This window comes from Megalobrama amblycephala, linkage group LG7 (assembly GCF_018812025.1).
Source record: "Megalobrama amblycephala isolate DHTTF-2021 linkage group LG7, ASM1881202v1, whole genome shotgun sequence".
In the NCBI taxonomy this organism is placed as follows: Eukaryota; Metazoa; Chordata; class Actinopteri; order Cypriniformes; family Xenocyprididae; genus Megalobrama; species Megalobrama amblycephala.
In genome coordinates, this window is record NC_063050.1 from 15324164 (window position 1) to 15345525 (window position 21362).

General features: G+C 36.6%; 2 protein-coding genes across 2 annotated transcripts in view; both read right to left on the reverse strand.

The window, feature by feature from the left end:
• The window catches only part of LOC125273125 (protocadherin Fat 1-like), a 184278-nt gene that overhangs the window by 119226 nt on the left and 43690 nt on the right, over positions 1–21362 (reverse strand). The gene's annotated exons all lie outside the window — the stretch shown is intronic.
• LOC125271820 (protein dachsous-like) overlaps positions 1242–21362 on the reverse strand; it is a 43841-nt gene continuing 23720 nt past the window's right edge. The window contains exons 7-9 of the mRNA XM_048196079.1: positions 3238–3306; positions 3059–3077; positions 1242–2962 (exon numbers count right to left, since the gene is read on the reverse strand). Coding sequence (XP_048052036.1) covers positions 2927–2962; positions 3059–3077; positions 3238–3306 — 124 coding nt within the window. The 3' untranslated portion in view covers positions 1242–2926. The remainder of the gene's footprint in view (positions 2963–3058; positions 3078–3237; positions 3307–21362) is intronic.

A 21362-nucleotide genomic window follows, 5' to 3' on the forward strand; every position in this document is an offset into this window, starting at 1 on the left:
TTCATTATATGTCTGTGATTTTAAAGCATGAGATCTCGCAATGTTTCAGTTATTTAGATGCAAATTGAAGTCATGTAGTGTATATGACACTGCATGACAAAAGCCTGGGATACACTGCACAATTTTAGCAGTCCTATAAGATCATTACTTTATCACACTGTGCGGCATGGATCTATTAAACGTGGGCATGACATGCATGTAGACTGTATGATGATGACACCTGTTGATTCGTAGGCTACGATTTAAGTTTCTGTAGAAGAATAAAACATCAGCATGCACGAGTGGTAAACAAAACACCATGTTGAATCACACTTTGGCAGTTGTAGATTTTATGTGTGCTGAAAATAAAAAGGAAGCTGCGAAAAAAGAGGGAAAAAGAGTTTGAGATAAACAGTTTTAAGCCTTAGCACCATGTCGCATCAATTTCATGTCACATTTTTAGTGGCTGGTCAGTAGACGTAGATCATAGCAATAAATGTGATGATCATACTGAATTTCTGACACTGTCAGAAAATTGACTGCAGGCTATCTTTGGTCACAAGACAATCGTCATTGAACCTAACAACCGATTAAAATCCGCAATCGTTACACAATGGCAATTTTTCATCTGGGACAGCCAAAAATCATACAGTGTATAACAGGCTTTAGACGCACACAGACATCAACAAATCAGCATATGAATCTCAACAATGGTGAGACTTAAAGGTTTAATGTCACAATGCATGCTGGGTGCCAGTATAATAAAAAACTACCAGCATGCACACAGATATCAAAAATCACAATTTTATTTATGAATAAATTATGCAGCTGAATGGTCCCTTTTTATTGTCACCATTGTTGAGATTGATGTGCTAATTTTTGATATCTGTGTGTACAGGTTTTTTTTGTTGTTGTTTTTTTGTATGGTTTTAAAAAGAGTTCATTGTAACCGATTGTTGCTGGAACGTCTGCTGTAGTTTTACAGTGAAGTTAATGTAACGTAAGGGTTTAAACACAGTGAATCAAGAGACTATATGATAGTTATGCATCTTCATCAATTCATATGCTGTTTGTTGCTTTATTTCACTGCTTCAGTGATAATCTCTTTATTTAAAATATTTGTAATGAACTCTACTGAAATAACTTTACAATAATAATATGCTCACATTATTAGCATTATATAAATATTAGTTTATAAATTTAAATGACAATTGTACAATTAAAGACAGTCTGTTTCTGCAAATAAAATGAGGTAACTCAAGTTTTAATCTTTACAGGAATATACTGTAGTTTACAGTAAATAACTTTACAGTCAACGGTAAATTACTGGCAGCAGCAAAAAAGCCTGGCAAGGTCTAACAGTGAACTTCTGCACAGCAGTTTCCTGGTACACTAGAGACCATTGAACAACAAACAGGGGATTTTATCTTATCTTTATAGTTATATAATAAAAGATTTGAAAGTGAAACTTTAATGTTACACAAACATGCTTTACATTAGCAATCCACAAAAATACACTTCTTATGACTTGATTCACATAACTGCGGAGGCATATGACATGCAGCTTGTTGAGAAGTGGGGTCTTTAACTTTGTTGGGTTTCTTAATTTTCAAAAAAGCTTCAATTTTTTAAGTTAGCTATTACAAAACAGACATGTTGATCTGTTTGATCAATGTTCTGGAACTACCTGCAATTGCTGATAATGAAGCAACTTTATAATAGTCAGGGGTCAAGAGCACAACCATCTGCATGATGGTTAAACCTACTAATGTAAAAAAAAAAAAAAAAATGGTTTTCAAAATTAAAAAAAACCTCTCTCTCTTTCTTTTCACACATGATCAACTTAAAATTACACAAAATGTGTGTTATTAATTAACACATCCTTTTTGTGAGTGTGTGGTCTGGGTAGATGCAACACAAAGTTACTTTATTTTCATCTTATTATAATGTATCTTGCATAGACAGACTTATATAAACTCAGTTTATTAAATAAGTAATCTTCCCAAAGGGTCTGTGTAACATACATCTTCTTAAAACAAATGTTCCAAACTTCCACCTTTTTACAGAATATGCATAAATTGAATACATCAGCAAAAGTAACAATTAGACAATTTGTTGAATATGTTATGAGATTGATGTAAAACTCCAAACCAAAGTGACCAAATTCCTTTATCAAAGGCCCTTTTATGAGAACGTTAGAGAGAACGTTATTGAAGAGAAATGTGATGGTCACTTCAAGGAAGTGATTTTAGAATTGATTTGACAAGTTACCTGGAAATTTAACTAATTTAAATATCGATAACATAACACATTTTTATTTTTTGTTATTTTTACCCTAATGCAAATCAAAGACACAGAGGCCATGAACTTGGTGTTGCAAGCACCATGTTCTCCTGTTTGTGCTACAGGACAGCTACATCTGTCTTAACAGCTGTATTTTTCAATATGAATTCTGCTTCTAACACTCCTGCTTCTAAAGTGTCAGTGACGTCTGGCTTCATGTCGGGTGATCCATACAGCCACTTATGAGACAGTAATACGTAATGAGTGGAGCAGAGTGATGCTCGCCTCTTTGAAGGGAATTCACCCTGTGTTGTGTATGTTGTGACTTGAGTATGTCATCGTGAGTCACATGACAGCTGATCCTGGACCTGAGCACACATGATCAAAGATGTTAATCCTGTAATGCTGTAGCCCAGAGCCTGTTTCTGTCTTTAGAAGCCCTAATACTTGTGCTGTTTCCTCCATGTTGGGAACTCAACCTTTAAAATGCTGCCTGCAGGCATCTCAAGTTTAGGATCAGGGCTGTAAACATGTCTCAATCAAGACATAAGTTCATGAAGTCTTGTGCACTACTGAGAAGAAGTGAGGAGCTTTGATCCATCAGGGAGTTTTCAGAGGGCAGATGCTGTTTCCACTGATATCACTTACATTCTCAGATTCTCTGTCATAATCTCTCATTAACTTCATCCTGGGAAACATACTGGACAAAATTATAAGAAAGAATTTAGATTCCTTGTTTAATGACAAAATTATATTTAGTGAATTATGAGATTGTTGTGACAGCAAGGTACTTTACCTCTCTGGATTCTGGGTTTCTATAAACAAGAGAAGAAACATGTTTAATCAAACATCTCAGAAAAAAAACAAAGCATATAAAAACACAGAAACTGATGCACATATTGAATTTGAAAACAATCTTTTCACAAGTGAGTTAGACTGATTGTATCAGATCTTCAACAATATTTTGGCACTTACATGTTAAAGTTAGCAGGAAAATCAATACTCCTTCTCGTTTTGTTTAAACCAGTGTCAGTTTTATTTTTCCTGAAACAACAACAACAAAAAAAAGTACTACAATTACATACTCAAAAAGAATCAAGGATCAAGAGCCCAACTAAAGCAAACACTCATCTCCATGATGGTGGCTTAAAAACTGTCTATTGTTTAGTTAAGATGGTTTTTTTTTTTTGGATTGCAGTCTTTTTTTCTGCTGCCATAGTTTTTCTTGGATTTGCTTCTCAATGCCATGCAATTTTAAGTTTTTCTTGGTCATTCCATGTTTTATAGGCAACCTCTCTCGTGCTAATTCAGATTTGCACAGTTGGTTTTAAATTAATATGGTTTTCTAATCTAATTTGAAGGTAATCTATTTTTAATTCAAGATTCCATAGTCCAGGTTTTACTAATCTGTGATTAATCTGTTTCAGAAAGCCATTTTTAAGACACGATTAACTATTCTAGATTAAAGCCTATCCTGGCTTAATTTAAACCCTGTCCGGGAAACCACCCCTAAGTGTCAATATTGCATAAAAATGTGTTGGAAGAATTCAATTATTTTACACATATTATGTGTAGTTTTAAAATGAACACAACCTGTGTATTTGTTCACACCATCAACACAATCTGTGCAGCCAAGAACACCTGTAATGTGTTAATATTACACATTTACACAACTTTGTGTTCATTTCAGAGGTGAAGATCAGACCTCCAAAACCAAGACCATTCAAGACCAGAGGGCTGTTTCATAAAAGATGCTAAGAAAAGCGAGGATTAAACTCCAAAACCTGACTTGAATTACAGTTTTTCTCAGTCGCTTTGGTGCATTTCTCACATCACTGTTTACGTTTGCACAACAGTTAATGCAGTTCTCAAAACAATTACAGTTTTTCTCAGTCGCTTTGGTGCATTTCTCACATCACTATTTACATTTGCACAACAGTTAGTTCAACCTCCACAACATTTAGTCATTTGTGCACATCATAGTAGCAGTTTCTCATTCCTTCGAACAAATTGCAAATGCTTTTGGACATGCGTCAATTGCTTTCATACAACTCTCTGCTGTTTTATAACATTATCATTTGATTATGTCACGTCAGTCAAAATTAACTATACTTGTGAATGCTGAATAGTCATTCCATATAAAACTAATAGTCCTCATTTCATTGCTTGAGTCATTACATACAAAAATGTTGAACTAGTTGTCAAAATCTGTCAAGCAAAGTTTACACATTTTTTTTCCTGAAAATGTCTCCTAAATTGAACAATTTCAATTTAGGTGAATCTCAACTTTCACTGATGAGAAGGGGTGTGTGAAGCATTAGTTGCAACCAATGATAAGCCACTTCTCCTCAATCACTGTCAGAGCTGAATCCCATAAACCCCCACTTTACAAGCATATATGAACCAAGCAGGACATAGTGTGTACCATTTCTACAATACTGTGACACAGAAATGGAAGGTTGCTGTGATGTAGATGAAATTATGTGGCCAGACAGAGAGGAACATCTGGATGTGCATGAATGATTACAGTACTATGTATGTTGTATGTTCAGTTCCAGTATGTACTGCAATATTGTTTACAGTTGTGCACAGCTCTACCCAAAGGGAGTTTATGTTTGTTGTAAATAAGGGTGTATTTTTTCTTTTGCACAATGCTTTGAACAAATTAGAATTGCAAAGAGCATATATTCAGTGTCTTGTACTCAGTTACCTCACTAAATACAGTAATTTGTAACTTTATTGTATTTTTCAAATGGCTGTGCAAATAGTAGTGCTGTCTGAAGCATTTTCAGGTAGTGTCACCAAGATCTGACTTTTTTGCATTGGAAAACATTGACAGAGTAAACTGTCATAATGAAAACATGACAAAGCCATTTGACTATCTTGTTCATAAACAATGGTGTCAGGACTTTTCATCTTGATGACATTGACACTTTCATTGACACGAATACTTGCTTTTGAGGAATGACCTATCCATTTTGAGCAAGTGACACGCTTTTGCAGGTTATCAACTAGGTTTTGCAGTTTGTACTAATTGTTTTGAGAACTGCATTAACTGTTGTGCAAATGTAAATAGTGATGTGAGAAATGCACCAAAGCGACTGAGAAAAACTGTAACCTAACAAATGAGTTTGGGCTAAAACGGTTTCATAAAAGGTAATTGAAGTTCACGCAGTCCCGCTAATTCGATCCAGGTTCACCTAGTCAAGATAATTTCGTGTGCACGCTTTTCTTAAGCAGCCCTAGAGGTCGATCATGGATCAAATCGATCCACCATAGGAAACGGCATACATTTTGTGCTATTTTATGCGTTTGAGACATGGTGTTTTCCTCAGTGCATAACTTACTTTTCACAAGTTTATTCTCCATCTGTAAATGTTAGAAAGTAATGCAATTATTTCCATTTTTCCATATATATATATATATATATATATATATATATATATATATATGAGACCAGAGTATAGATTAAATATGGGCCTTGGAAAAGGCTAGCTGACTTTATTGTGCTTTGACTACAGTGGGTACCCACTGAGCAAATTACGTCCAGAAGACGTCTTTTTGAGGTCTTGTCTCAGGTTGAAAAGACATCCACTGAGGGGCCAGAATGAAAGTTTTTATGACATCTTTTTTTGACGTCTTCTGGACATCCGATATAGACGAACACGCAGAATCACCAAAGGAGAAAAATCACCATTTTTAAGCCACCATCGTGGAGATGAGTGTTTGCTTTAGTTGGGCTCTTGACCCTTGCCTTATTAATATTAGAGTTTATTTGGGCTGTTAACTGAGTCATAACAGCCAAACAAGTAAAGAGAAATGATCAGGTGTTGGTTATGTTTTCACATAACCATTATTTGACCTGAATCACTAAACTCATCTAGAGCCCAATCTGTGAGTTAGATTTACATTATTGATTACAGCAGCACTGTGATTCTACAGCAGAAGATCAGCTTTATCAATATGATTCAAATGATTTCAGAAAAGGTGTGTTGAACAAAAAAAAAAATATTCATTTTAGGCACAAACAGACATCAAGAATCAGCCTGTGAATCTCAACAGTGGTGACCATCAAAAAGTATGTTGCAGTGCATTCTGGGAGCCACCAATCAAAATTCATCCATGGCTCCCATCATGCATTGCTGCATGAATAAATTATGATCTTAATTGTTTTAGTAATTTCCTTTATTCTCATATTTTATTTTTGTTCTGTTTATGTGACTTTTTAGTAGCTTGTTTTCTAATGTTCAGAGTTGATCTGTTGATCAGAATATGTTGCTTGTCACCGTCGTTGAGATTCACAGGCTGATTCTTGATGTCTGTGTGTGCCTAAGAAAAAGATTTTTTTGCATGTGAAATCCTTCAGATTATATTGATAAAGCTGATTTTTGTGCTGTAGCATCGCAGTGCTGCTGTAATCAATAATGTAAATCTAACTCAGAGATTGGGCTCTAAATGAGTTCAGATCAAAGAATGATTATGTGAAAACATAACCAACACCTGATAATTTCTCTTTACTTGTCTGGCAGACCAAACAAACTCTAATATTAATAAGGCAAGGGTCAAGAGCCCAACTAAAGCAAACACTCATCTCCACGATGGTGGCTTAAAAATGGTGATTTTTCTCCTTTGGTGATTCTGCTTGTTCGTCTATATTGGATGTCCAGAAGACGTCAAAAAAAGACGTCATAAAAACTTTCATTCTGGCCCCTCAGTGGACGTCTTTTCAACCTGAGACAAGACCTCAAAAAGACGTCTTCTGGACGTAATTTGCTCAGTGGGTAGTTTCAGTGTGGACAACATGCATGCCACTTCAGCAGGCTGCATCTTAGTCAGTCACTCTTTTCATAGCTTTTGCTGGCTCTGAAACACTCACTTGGTATTTCTCCTGCTCTTTGTCTAGCAAAAAAATCACTCATCACTTAATGAAAGCTTACAAATGATTGATTGTTTCAGGGGGCTTGTTGCAGGTTTATTCATTTTTAATTTCTGTTACTTTTACTATATTTTCACACTTAAAACAATGATTTGGTAATCCTCTTGTACTCTTCTGTGCTAAGAAATAAGTCTCTGACAGTTCTCTCCCAAGTGCTTCCGTTGTTGTCAGTATTAAGTCTGAGAATGATTCAGTGGGCTATATAACACTTAATTTTAAGAAATTACTTCTCTTTAAATGTTTTGTTTCTCATCATACTTACCTTTTAATAAAAAAAAGCCTTAAACTTACACCAATAATTTTTTTAGCACTATTTAGTAAATGTGTGTATTATATATATATATTGTTAATAAAGTCAAATAATTGTATGTGAGAGAGTCAGCTGTAATATCATTGCGTTCCTATTGGTCAGTGTTAGAGAAGCTCAGCTTAGCCTGACAGTTAGCCTGCTCCAGACCAGGCTAGTTTCCCAGCATAAGTTGCCAGAGTAACTGAGTTTGAACTAATTTAAGTTTGTTTTATGAAACAGAATTCGCTGACAACAAGTCTGACTAAATAAAATAAGCCTGGCTTGTTTTCTAATCTTATTTTATGAAACAGCCCTCAGAGGTGTGGACAAGACCAGACCTTCCAAGACTGTTCAATCAAGGTAATTCAATTCATTCAATCAATGTATTAATCATGTGACCATTGAACATTAGAGACGAACACCTGCTGTTAAAATCATTTTTAAGTCACCACCATGGAGATCAGGGTTTGCTTTAGCTGTGCTCTTGACCCTTTAACATTAGATTTTATTTGGACGGTTTTAATAACCACACAATAAAAGAGAGAAGATGATCACTCATCTTTTTTCAATATATTCCAAAACAATTCTAAAATTTCAAATGAAAAAGAAACTTTCTTTTAGGCACACACAGACATTAACAATCAGCCTGTGAATCTCAATGATGGTGACAAGCAACATATTCTGATAAACAGATCAACTCTGAACATTAAAAAACAAGCTACTAAAAAGTTACATAAACAGAACAAAATAAAATAGTGAGAATAAAGGAAATTACTAAGACAATTCATCTTATAATTTATTCATGCAGCAATGCATGATGGGAGCCATGGATGAATTTTGATTGATGGCTCCCAGAATGCACTGCAACATGGTTTATTATTCTCACCACTGTTGAGATTCACAGGCTGATTCTTGATGTTTGTGTCTCTTCACCAAGATGTGTCTTGGTCGTTAATGCTTGATTAATTATTTAACTTTTTTCTTTGCTTTAGTTTTAGATGGTTTAATTAATAGGGATGGGCAATACCGATATGATATCTCTAATATGAATTTATAGGTTTTAACATTTATTTAATTATTGAATTACTAAGAGTAAAATGGGTTATGATACCCACTTAACATATTTGTAAGGCATTTTAACATTCAATATGCCTTAATTGCAGTTTATTAGATTATATTTTTGTTTACACATGGTTAAAATGTTTACTTGGTATGGAAAATCTACAAATAAGCCTACTATATGCCTAGATGAACTATGGTCACTGTAGTAATGGTTAATTTTCATAAGCTGCCAGTGACAGGCTGTTGCACCCATAAAATGAAACATTTGTATTCTGACAGAACATCAATATGAACTTTTAACATTCATTTTAAATAAATGCAATTGCACAAACTATGTAGGCTATTTCATTTTGTTTATTGTGAAATAACTAATAATAATATTATTATATTTTCTGTCTTCTGTTAAGCATTGTTCTGGGCTGCGTTTCCCAAAACAATCAATGGTTTCTTACGATACTAAACGCAGACTGTTTGAATGTAGTGTCGGCAGTGAGTGAACGCTCTCTGTGATTGATTGGTTCTGACTTGCAGCATTTGCGTGTTCTAATGAGCAGGAAAATACTTCTACTACAAATTATTCGCTTACATAGGTTATTTGTCCAATCCAATGCATATTGTATGCATTAAATTTATAGTTAAATAAACACCACACCTTAGTATCGATATTTTAATTTGAGTATCGATACTTTCAATATTCAATGTCAGTATCAATATATCGATACTTATACTTATACATATTGATCTGCCCATCCCTACTGATTAACCTTCTTGACACATTCACTGTGTTAAAACCATTGACTCAATGAATGTGTCAGAATTAACCCAACAAGCATTGTCCCTAATCTCACCCATTGATGTGTAAGAATTTAACACATCCTTTCTAAGAGCTCTGAGCTCTTGGTGTTCAGAGCTACAGAGTTCTGAACACCAGAACGACCAGACACAGGAACAGATTTTTTCTCTCAAGCAATTCATCTTGTGAACACTTGACAAACACGGAACACACAACACTATTATAGATTTACTTAATAACACATACTTATTTATATTTCAAATTTGCACACATCATAACTGAACATACAAATTGTCTATATTATATATTGTTTTTTTGCATTTTGTCTATCTTATATAATTGTATATTATTCTTCTATTCTTTTTATTATCTGTGTCTTGTCTTGTCACTGTTACTCTGTTGCACTGTGCACTCTCAAAAAGGATGTGTTAATTACAGTATTTCACAATTGCTAAAACACATTTCTTGAAACCATCACTCATTTTCTCAAAACATTAAACACAAATCCAATCTTCAAACTAATTTCACAAAACCTCTGACTCTTATGGCAAAATCAAACAAAGCTTTCAGATCATACACACATTAAGCAAAATATAAACACATACAGATCATTCATTAGACACTACATTAAAAAATGGAAAACACAACATCCAGAACATGAGGTTACAGAAAAAAAAGTATATTGTAACACAGTAAACACATTTTGCCATTACATAAAATGTATAGAAATCACAAGTAATGTGAATTTAAAGTATACTGTATGTACTGCAAGTACAGTATTATATCCAATATTATACAGTATTGAATGTCTGTATATACAGTACTTACATACTGCAAACATTCAGCAGTCTAAATGCAAATGACTAAAAGGTCAAAGAAAACTCTAAATGAAAAGCATGATACAGTACACAAAAAAAAAGAAAAAAGAAAAAAAGTTCAGAGTCAGTGAGAGATTCATTCTGCTTCAGCATCATGTCTTCATGTTGGGTCCGGCCTAAATCAAGTCAAGTCAACTTTATTTCAATGGCAATTTATACTACACAGATACTAGTCTAGTATAGTCTAGTCTAGTCTAGTCTAGTCTAGTCTAGTCTAGTCTAGTCTAGTCTAGTATAGTATAGTATAGTATAGTCTACACAGCAAAATCCCCAGTGTTAAATTAACACCCAAAGTGTACATATGACTCCATCTTGCCGGGTGTTAAAAAGTAACACTGAAGCAGTGTTAAAGTTAATGAGATAATTGATTGATGATTGAGTGATGATTGACAATTAGTGGAGTCACCTGATGTTAATAAGCAGAATCATTGAAGAAACAACAAGAGAAAAAGAGAGAGACACAACAACTACAACTGACTTCCAGCCATTAAACATTATTACACTTATTATTAACCAGTTTGATTTGATTTCTGTCATACATCAACAAAAGTTCTTATTGAGAATTAACAGATGTTTAGATGTTAATGTTTTAATGAAAGTTTAGTTTGAAGTCACCGTGATGGAGTTACCGTGGTTACGATGGCAGTTGGCAGCAAAAATATCAGCTCCTGATATCAGCATAATTTTGCCAGAGAATGTATGATTTTTATGACTCAAACTGTAATTAATTAATTGGCTACTTAATTGTGAACAATAGAGGCAGAAGATTTTAAAGGTAAGACCTCTAAAAAGATTTATTTTTCTATCATCACCTAAAACTGGATATAAACTCAACATATCAAGCTAACTGCTAGCCAAGCTAACATTCCGTGGCAGTTAATTCAGTTGAGAACAACATGGGCCTACCTAAAGCAGAGGCATTTTTCAAAAATGAAGAGGAGTTGGAGGTAATGTATCCAACAGAAGTTAAATCTGCCAAAGATAAGAAAAAGATGAAAGAAATTATCCTGAGAGAGAACCCAGAGATACTGCTGTCTGACTACACTGGACCAGAAGACAACAGAGTCCGGTGTAACCTGCTCTTCTTCACTGAACACCCATCAGTCTGGCACACCATCCTCTGCTCTGCCATGACATGCAGAAGAAAAGGAGGCATCAGCAAAGGCAGACAACTCACTCTAGAAGGAGAAAATGACACAAAGCTGACTGTGAACCTTTATCATAATGGTACAGTCATGGCCCAGGGACCAGAAACCAGCCTTAATGAATTCCAGAGGAACTTTAAAAACCTTAAACTGGAAGTTCAGAAGATTAAGAAAGATCCTGAAGTAAAGAGAAACACAGAGGATGGACTCTGCAACACAATAGGTACCAACATAAACCCCAGTTCAAGAACTCCTATAACAGACAGACACATCAGCACTCCTGCATCTCCCAAGATAAAGGCCTTGAAAGACAACATCGCTGAGCTGGAGCAGGACTTCTTCCTGTTTAAAGAGGAAACTACCAACAACCTCCACCAGCTCCTGAACCTGAACAGCCACCACAGCATTCAACAACTTCAACAGCTCTGCTCCGCTGTCAGACAACTGGAGGAGGACAATCAAGAGCTGCGCCAGGAGCTGAGGAGGGTGAGAGAGGAACTGGTTATAAGAGAACAACACAGCCACACTCTGGAGAGACTGCTGGAGGAGACCAGGAACCAGCTACACACAAAACAACATCAGCAGTGTGTCAGCACACAAACACACAGCACCTCCTCTCCTGAAAGAGTCCCAAACTCAACTCAACATCAGAAGAGAGTCAGCACACAACCTCAGAGCTCCTTCACTCCTGCAACTCGTCAGTCTCCTCAAGCCCCTCAGAGCCTCAAGAGGAAAGAGAACAGCAACACCACACAGAGTCACCCACCACGAACAACAACAACATCACCCATGAGCACCAGCAGAGAACAGAAGAGTAAAGACAACATCGTCATCCTCTGTGACTCCAACGGCCACCATCTTGACCCCAGACGACTGTTTCCGGGGAGATCTGTGAAAAAGTTCTGGTGTCCCACCTCACACTCTGCTCTGAGACTGCTGCAAGAGGGTGTTCTGGGTGTACCGTCACACATCATTCTTCACACCGGAACAAACGACCTCAGTGCTAGAAGGGTGGACGTCACTAAAGCCCTGTCCAACGTGGTGAAAACAGCCAGCAGGATCTACCCCAGAGCCAAGGTCATCATCTCAACCCTTCTACCTCGCAGAGACGTGCCACACAGGATCATCAGCACAATCAATGCGGAGATAGCTAGAGTCTGCGCTCCAATGCCGAATGTCCACATAGCCGACCATCAGCGCATCACCCACAAGCATCTGTACGACCACATCCACATCCATCAAGAGGGCATGAGACTGTTTGCAAAAACCATCAAGGAGTCAGCCCTGAAAAGCCCCCAGAAAACACATCCTGACCGCGAAGAGAGGGTCAGTCAGACAGACAGCTACGCCGCTGTAGTGGCCGGACGAGGTAGAACAGACACCAGTGACCTGGTCCAGATAAAACACATGCTAAAAATGATATGTGACAACCTGTTAGCTTAAGGAATCACAGTATGTCTGTAGTCAAGTATGATCATTATTTCTTAATGATTTCATTATTTCTTTTTATTAGTTTATTTTTAAATGTAACATTTGTAAAATTAATATACTATATACCTTTTATATTACTTTTTTAATTGATTAATCTATATTTTAAAACATGATTTGGTCATAAATTCATACATTGTTCCGGTAAATACAATATTTTTCAATGTCATCGTTTAAAATAACATGTTATAATATTCAAGGGATGTTCTCTTCAGCTTTTGGAGAGAAAATGACTAACCCTGATTTTGTCAATACTGTATATAGTTCAGATATAATTATTTTACTTGAGACATGGAGTCGTTTAGACTCCAAAACCCGCACTCCTTTAAACTACAGAGAGCTACGAATACCCTCAATCAAAAAGCCTAATGTTAAAAATGGAAGAGATTCAGGAGGAATCATAGTTTGGTTCAAAGACCATCTGTGGCATTATATTCAACCTGTGAAAAAAGGGAAAACACATATTTGGATAAAACTTAAAAAAGAGCTTTTGTGTTTAGACGAGGACCTGTACCTGTGTGCCACATATATCCCCCCATATGAGTCACCTTATTATAATGATGACATCTTCTCAACCCTACAGTCAGAGATCATTTACTTTCAGTCTCTAGGATCAGTCCTGTTAATGGGGGATCTGAATGCTAGAACAGGGAAGGAAGTGGACTACATCAGCTCTGATGGAGACAAATATATAAACGGTCCACTTAATCATCAACAAAAACGATATACTAAAACACGTCAGAATTATGACAACACAATAAACAGACATGGAAAACAAGTCCTGCAACTCTGCAAAAGCCTGGGTCTTTATATAGTTAACGGCAGAACAAAGGGTGATTCTCTGGGTCGATTTACCTACTGCTCACATTTAGGCAGCAGCACGGTAGATTACACCATCACAGATATAGACCAAAATAAAATCAATTATTTCACAGTGATGCCACAGCTACCGTTATCAGACCACAGTCACACGGTCCTCAGTCTGAACAGGTCAGTGAATCTTCTGCCATCTTCAGATCAGAAGGTTAAACTGTATCCACTCCCCCCCAAATTTATATGGAGTAAAGACAGTCCTGTCCAGTATGAAGCTGCGCTCCAAAGCACTAATGTTCAGAACATGATAGACTCATTTCTATTGACTTCTTTTAGTGAAGAGAAGACGACAACCAATTTAGCAACTGAACAGTTAACAAAAATCTTCTCTACAGTGGCCAAAAAAGCCCTGAGAAAAAGAAAGAATTATAGAAGCAAAAAAGAAATGGCTAATGCTGGTTGGTTTGATAAAGAATGCCAAAAAGTAAGAAAAGAATTACGTTCATTATCAAACAAAAAACACAGAGACCCAGCAAACCAACAAATACGAGCCACATATCAAGAAACCCTTAAAATGTACAAGTCATTATTAATACAGAAAAAAGCTGATCACACGAAAATAAAACTAAACAAGATTGAGGAGGCAGTAGATCAAAATTGTTTTTGGGAATTATGGAACAATTTAGACAAATCCAAAAAAGCCAAACACCTTCCCATCTATGACCCTAAAATCTGGACCGAACATTTTGGAAATCTTTATTCACCAAACCAACCAACCCTTAGCCAAAAACATCTGACCTCCCAACTACATAACCTGGAACGCACTATAAAAGACCAGCTAAATAATTTAGACCAGCCCATAGCATTAAATGAACTGACAGACAAGATGAAATCCCTAAAAAACAAAAAATCCTGTGGCGTGGATGGAATTTCTAATGAGATGCTGAAACACAACAGCCCCAAACTGAAAGATGCCATTCTAAAATTGTTCAACCTGTTATTAAAATCAGGAAAATTTCCTGAAATATGGAAAGAAAATTTGATAACTCCAATTTTTAAACAAGGTGAGAAGTACGACCCAAATAATTACAGAGGCATCACAGTGAGCAGTAACCTCGGAAAACTATTCTGTTCCATTATTAATGACAGATTAGTTCAGTTCATTCAAGAACACAAAATTTTAAAGAATTGTCAAATTGGATTTATGCCCAATCAGAGAACATCAAATCACATTTACACACTTCACACACTAATTCAAAAATATGTTCATCAAAAAAAACAAGGAAAAATATTCGGCTGCTTCATTGATTTTAAAAAAGCCTTTGATTCTGTATGGCATGATGGGCTTTTTCTAAAACTTATCCAAAGTGGAATAGGAGGAAGGACATATGATATCATAAAGGACATTTACAACGGGAACAAATGCTGTGTCAAGATCAATGACAAACGAACTGATTATTTCAGTCAAAATAAAGGGGTCCGTCAAGGCTGCAGCCTCAGCCCGACTCTCTTTAATATATATATCAATGAGTTGGCATCAGCACTTGAGAAGTCCTCCTGTCCTGGTCTGACCCTCGAGGGCAGAGAAATCAAATGCCTCCTGTACGCCGACGACCTTCTGCTGCTGTCACCTCATGAAGAAGGACTGCATGAAAGCCTCTCAATTCTAGAGAAGTACAGTAGCGACTGGGCCTTACCAATTAACATGGACAAATCCAAAATCATGATCTTCCAAAAAAAACCTCGCCTTACTGACAAAAAATATAATTTTACAATCGGGGGAACACTTCTCAATCATGTCACATATTATAATTATTTGGGTCTCACAATCTCAGCTTCTGGACAATTTGAAATGGCAATGAAAGATCTGACCGATAAGGCACGCAGGGCTTATTACAATATAAGAAAATCATTGTTCAAATTCAACCCACCCATAAAACTGTGGATGAAAATTTTTGATGCCATCATCAAGCCCATTCTTTTGTACGGCTGTGAAATCTGGGGCCCCAAATTTAAATTAAACTATGAATCGTGGGACAAAAATCCTATTGAAATTTTCCACCTCGAATTCTGCAAAAATATCCTGGGTCTCCACAGAAATGCCCCTAGTCTGGGTTGCAGGGCAGAACTGGGCAGATTCCCTCTCTTATCTGAAATCCAGAAGAGAGCAGCGAAGTTCTGGTTTCATCTGTCAGACTCACAGGCAGATGCCTACCATCACTGTGCTCTTTCATACAGGGCAGGACACCCAGAGAATGACCCCTTGCACTATTTAGTAGAAACACACCAACTAAATTCAAAAATTCAATTCAAACTCTCAAAAATTAAAGAAATAGGTCAAAGAACCCAGGAAAAATACACCCATGATTGGCAGATCAAAGCAGCACAAATAAACAAATTAAAATACTTTCACAAAATAAAGACAGAGTATCAATTGGCACCTTACTTAATAAAAATTAAAGAATATCGTCAGAGAAAGCTCCTGGCGAAGTATCGTCTGAGCGACCACAGCCTGTACATAGAGACGGGCCGACACAAACAGAGCTGGAGAGCCAAAGAGCTCAGACTCTGTTCAAACTGCTCCGATGGAGTCGTGGAAGATGAACTACATTTCCTTACACAGTGCAGCAAATATAATAATATTAGAGAAACATATTTCACCCAAATTGGTCAAATTCTACCTGAATTCCAACAAGCAAGCCACATTGAGAAACTTTGTTATATTTTAGGAGAGAAAGAGAAGTGTGTCCACCTGGCAGCAGAGTATGTGTCCTCCTGTCATATTATGAGGGACAAAGAATAAACCCTCTCCTTTCATTTTTTTTTTTCTTTCTTTTTCTTTTCAATCTCATTACTGCTCTCTGTATTTATTTACCATGTTTTTTTTTGTTGTTTTTTGTTTTTTTAACCACTTGTTAAATTATATGATAACATATACAATATAGCCATGCATGTATATATATTTCTTTTTTCTCTTCTTCCTTTTATTTTATTTAATTATCAGTCTATACCTGTATAACCTATTACATGTTTATTGCTTTGGCAACATTGTATCATAACACAGTCATGCCAATAAAGCCGAATTGAATTGAATTGAATTGAATTGAATTGAGAGAGAGAGAGCGAGAGAGAGAGAGAGAGAGAGAGAGAGAAAAGCAACACTGTGTCCAACACAACATGTGTAAACTATCATCCAATCACATTGCTGCTACGTCACTCCACAAGCCGTTAAGCAAGTTTGTTCCTCTTTCTTCATCGGTGGATGACTTGTGTTCATTTTGACACATTCATTGTGTTATGATTTTAACACATTAAATGTGTCAGGAAGGTGATCTGCTGTTAACAAGCAGAATCAAAGGAGAAATTCACAATTTTAAGTTACCATCATTGAGATGAGTGTTTGCTTTAGTTGGGCTCTTGACCCTTGAGTTTTTAATATTAGATTTTGTTTGGGCTGTTATAACTGAGTTATAACAGCCAGACAAGCAAAGAGAAAAGATGATCTGTTTGTTATGTTTTCACATAATCATTATTTGTCTTGAGCTCATTTAGAGCCCAATCTCTGAGCTAGATTTATATTATTGATTATACCAGAAGATCAGCTTTTTCTACATAATTCAAAGGTATTTCTTAAAAAGTTGTTATGATCAAAAAAAAAAAAAAACGTGCTTTTAGGCACACACAGACATCAAGAATCAGCCTGTGAATCTCAACAGTGGTGACAGGCAACATATTGTGATTTTAGAAACATTAGAAAAGAAGCTCCTAAAAAGTCACATAAAACAGAGAAAGAAAAAAAATGAGAGAGAGAATTCCATTGAAGAGCAGCAGCAACAAATTGAGCTCCTGATTATTTTACTTTTAATATTGTTTTAAAATAAGACAGACATTTAGTTCTGATAAATTTTAAAACAAAAAGACTTCCTACAACTTATATTACCCATAAGAGGACTTTAAATCAGAAAAACAGCAGAAGACAACTCACTGAGAGCAACCCAAAGGGCCACACAACTGCCACAGAGAGAAGACCTCTCAAACTGTGACCCTTCCAGACCAAGGCCTGTATGAAGTTATTCACAGACTGAAACCTCAGAGAAACCAATGAGGATATCAAACATCAACAGCAATGAATAAGGAACAGCCCAGAAAGTAGGGAAGTAACTTTTGAAACAATATTTAAGCTACTTCAGGAGGAGTATATATATATATTTTTGAAAAACAATATTCACATCAGGAGGAATATTTTTGATGTTTTTCTATACGACAGTGACAATGAGGATGGTCATTTTGGTCTTGTTTTACTGTCTATGCACAGATTTTGATCAACATTTTAATATTGTGGACATTTTGATCAATATTTGTATATAGTTCACGGAGGAACTCTCAAAAACAAACAAAGAGACAGTTTTTTCAGTTATTTGTTTACATTCTAAAACCAGCAATGGCCACTGCAGCATGCAAGCTCCGCCCCTTTGTGTACCCTCAGAGGAGCTCTGAACATTCTAAACAGCTCCACAGGCATAAACAGATAAAGGACCATCCTGAAACACTGTTTGCTGACTATGACCACAGTTCAATGACCAACCTGCTCTTCTACACTGAGAACAGCTCCTTATGGCATACTGCTTTGTGCCAACACTTTACCTTCACCACAAAGAGAGGCATCTGCAAAGGCAGACAGATCCTGGTATTTGAAGATCCTGAAGGAAATGAGGAATCAAGAATTTTATCTCTGAACTTATACCACAACGGCACTGTCATGATCCAAGGCTCGGAGCCTGCCCTCCAAGTATTTACAGCTGACTTCATACAAATTAAACAGCAGGCATATCTTAATACAAGTCTCATACAAGATCATACAAATATAAAAACAACCCCTTCTCCTGTAAAAGACATCCAAAAGAAGAAAACAACTGCAACAGCCTTAATTCAATCTCCCATGTCAAAAATGAAAGAGAAATTTTCACTCCTGGAAATAGATGTGGTGGAACTAAAAGAATTAATAATGTCCCAGCTAAAAGACAACAGCGACTTGGAGCAGCTTACAAAGGACATGATGAACTTAAAACAAGAGACTGAATACCTGCTGAGAAACAAAGAACAGATGTCAAAGGAACTTCACCAAACCAGAGAAGAGCTGAAGGAATTAAAATCAACTTTCAGAAGACAAGTAGCTGAAATTAAAACAGAAATGCATGAAGAACTGTCTGTGTTGAAATCAGAACTTCGAAAGAAAGATGAACTTATAAATGACATGAAGGAACAACTTCATGTTTCAACTTCCAAAGGATCTCACACTAATCACTTGACCTGTCTCCCCACTGACAATCACCAATCACCTGCAGTGGACGATCCTCACTCTTCATCAGATCCACAGACCAACATCCACAGCACCGTTACAGATAACCCCACTGAAACAGAAGCTCTTATTCTCATCGACTCCAATGGAAAATACATAAATGAGAAACTCTTGTTTCCAAAAATGAAAGCACAGAAAATGTGGTGCCCAAATACAAGCAGGGCTCTTCAGATCTTATCTGATAAAAATCTGAAAGAAACTTACAAGCACATCGTAGTCCACACAGGGACAAACGACTTACGAGCAACGAAGAGCAACGTGGCTCCTATGCTCAGAGAGGTAGCCATCAGAGCCTCAGAACGCTTTCCAGAAGCTAAAATAACCCTGTCCACGTTACTGCCACGGAGTGATGTGCCTTTTCATGTGATTCATGGAAACAATGTAGAACTTTCCAGAACCTGTGCATTCATTCCAAACGTTCACCTGGCCTACCATAAAGACATTCGACCCCATCATATGTATGACCACGTACACCTCAACAAGAAAGGAGTACAACTTTTCGCAAGAGTGCTGAAAAGCACAGCATTTGGTAAAACAGAAAACAGCAGAAACTTACACAGCAAAAGTAGCTCCCAACCACAAAGAAACGTCCATCATCCTCCAAGAACCAGACAGGACTCGACCCCTGGAGCGCCATCACAGAGCTACGCTGCAGCAGCCCAACAACCACAGAACCCTGCAGCCGCCGAGCTCAATCAGATAAGACACCTGCTCAACATCATCTGCTCCAAACTTGTCAAATAACATACAAGAGTAATACACACACTTAAAATGACTCTGTCAATATCAATGTGGAATATTCAAGGCTTAAATTCAACAGCCTTTGGACTAAAGAGTTCAAACACAGATTTTCAGAAGAACATCAAAGAGATGGATATTATAATTCTACAGGAGACATGGAGCAGGGCAGACGCCATCACCCACTGCCCACCCAACTACAGAGAAGTCATCCTACCATCACAAAAACTCAACACAGTTCGACAGGGAAGAGACTCAGGAGGACAAATAATCTGGTACAAATCAAAATTCCACAACCACATCAACACAGTAAAGCAAGGCAAATACTACAGCTGGCTTAAAATCCACAAGGAACTGCTCCCATCCAGAAAAGATATATTCCTATGTGCCATATACATCCCGCCATCAGAGTCCCCCTACTACAGCGAAGACATGTTCTCCACATTAGAGGAAGAGACAAGCCACTTCCAGGCCCAGGGAAACGTGCTCATCTGCGGGGACCTGAACGCAAGAACAGGACTACAGCCGGACTTCACCGATGCACAAGGAAGCAAATATATCAACAACAAACTGACTGTTATTAATAACACATTCTCCCATATCCACAGAAATAACCATGATCATATAGTAAATAAGAATGGAAAAGTCCTTCTGCAGCTCTGTCGAAGCCTGGGTCTGAATATCATCAATGGTAGGTTACGAGGAGACACTTTAGGGAGATTCACATTTTGTTCGCCTCTTGGGAATAGCACAGTTGATTATATGATAACAGACATAGATCCTTCATCTCTCAGATCATTCACTGTTAAAGAACTAACCCCTCTGTCTGATCACAGTCAAATCACGGTGTATCTCAAAAAGACAGAAAATATCATTAAAACAAAGCCCAGTAAGCTGTACAACATCAGAAAACCATACAGATGGGCTGAAAACAGCGCTGAAGAATATCAGAAAGCACTTAGCAGCCAAAAAATACAAGCGCTGATAGATAACTTTCTAAATAACACCTATACTCACACTAATGAAGGTGTCAATCTTGCTGTCAGAGACATAAATTACATATTTGAAAAATCAGCAAAACAATCCAAATTGAAAACAAAAAATGGAAAAAATCAAATACCCAAAAACGACAAAAATTGGTTTGATCAGGACTGCCAAACTATTCGCAAAAAACTGAGAACACTGTCAAATCAGAAACACAAAGATCCAAATAATGTAGAGATCCGCCTTATTTACAGTGACACACTAAAACAATACAAACATACACTCAGAACCAAAAAAGCACAATACACCCAAAAACAACTGACAATAATCGAGAAGTCTGTGAACACAAACCAGTTTTGGGAAAATTGGAACAATCTGAAAAAAACTGATCATGAAGAATTGGCAATCCAAAAAGGAGAAATATGGGAAAGTCATTTCCAAACATTGTTTAATAAAGTACAAACAAACACAAACTGTGAGCAAATTCAAACAATCAACCAATTGAAAAAACTAGAATTAACAATCAAAAATAACCAAAACCCATTAGATTTCCCAATAACTGATAAAGAACTTAAAGAAAAAATTAAAAAACTCCAACACAAAAAAGCATCTGGA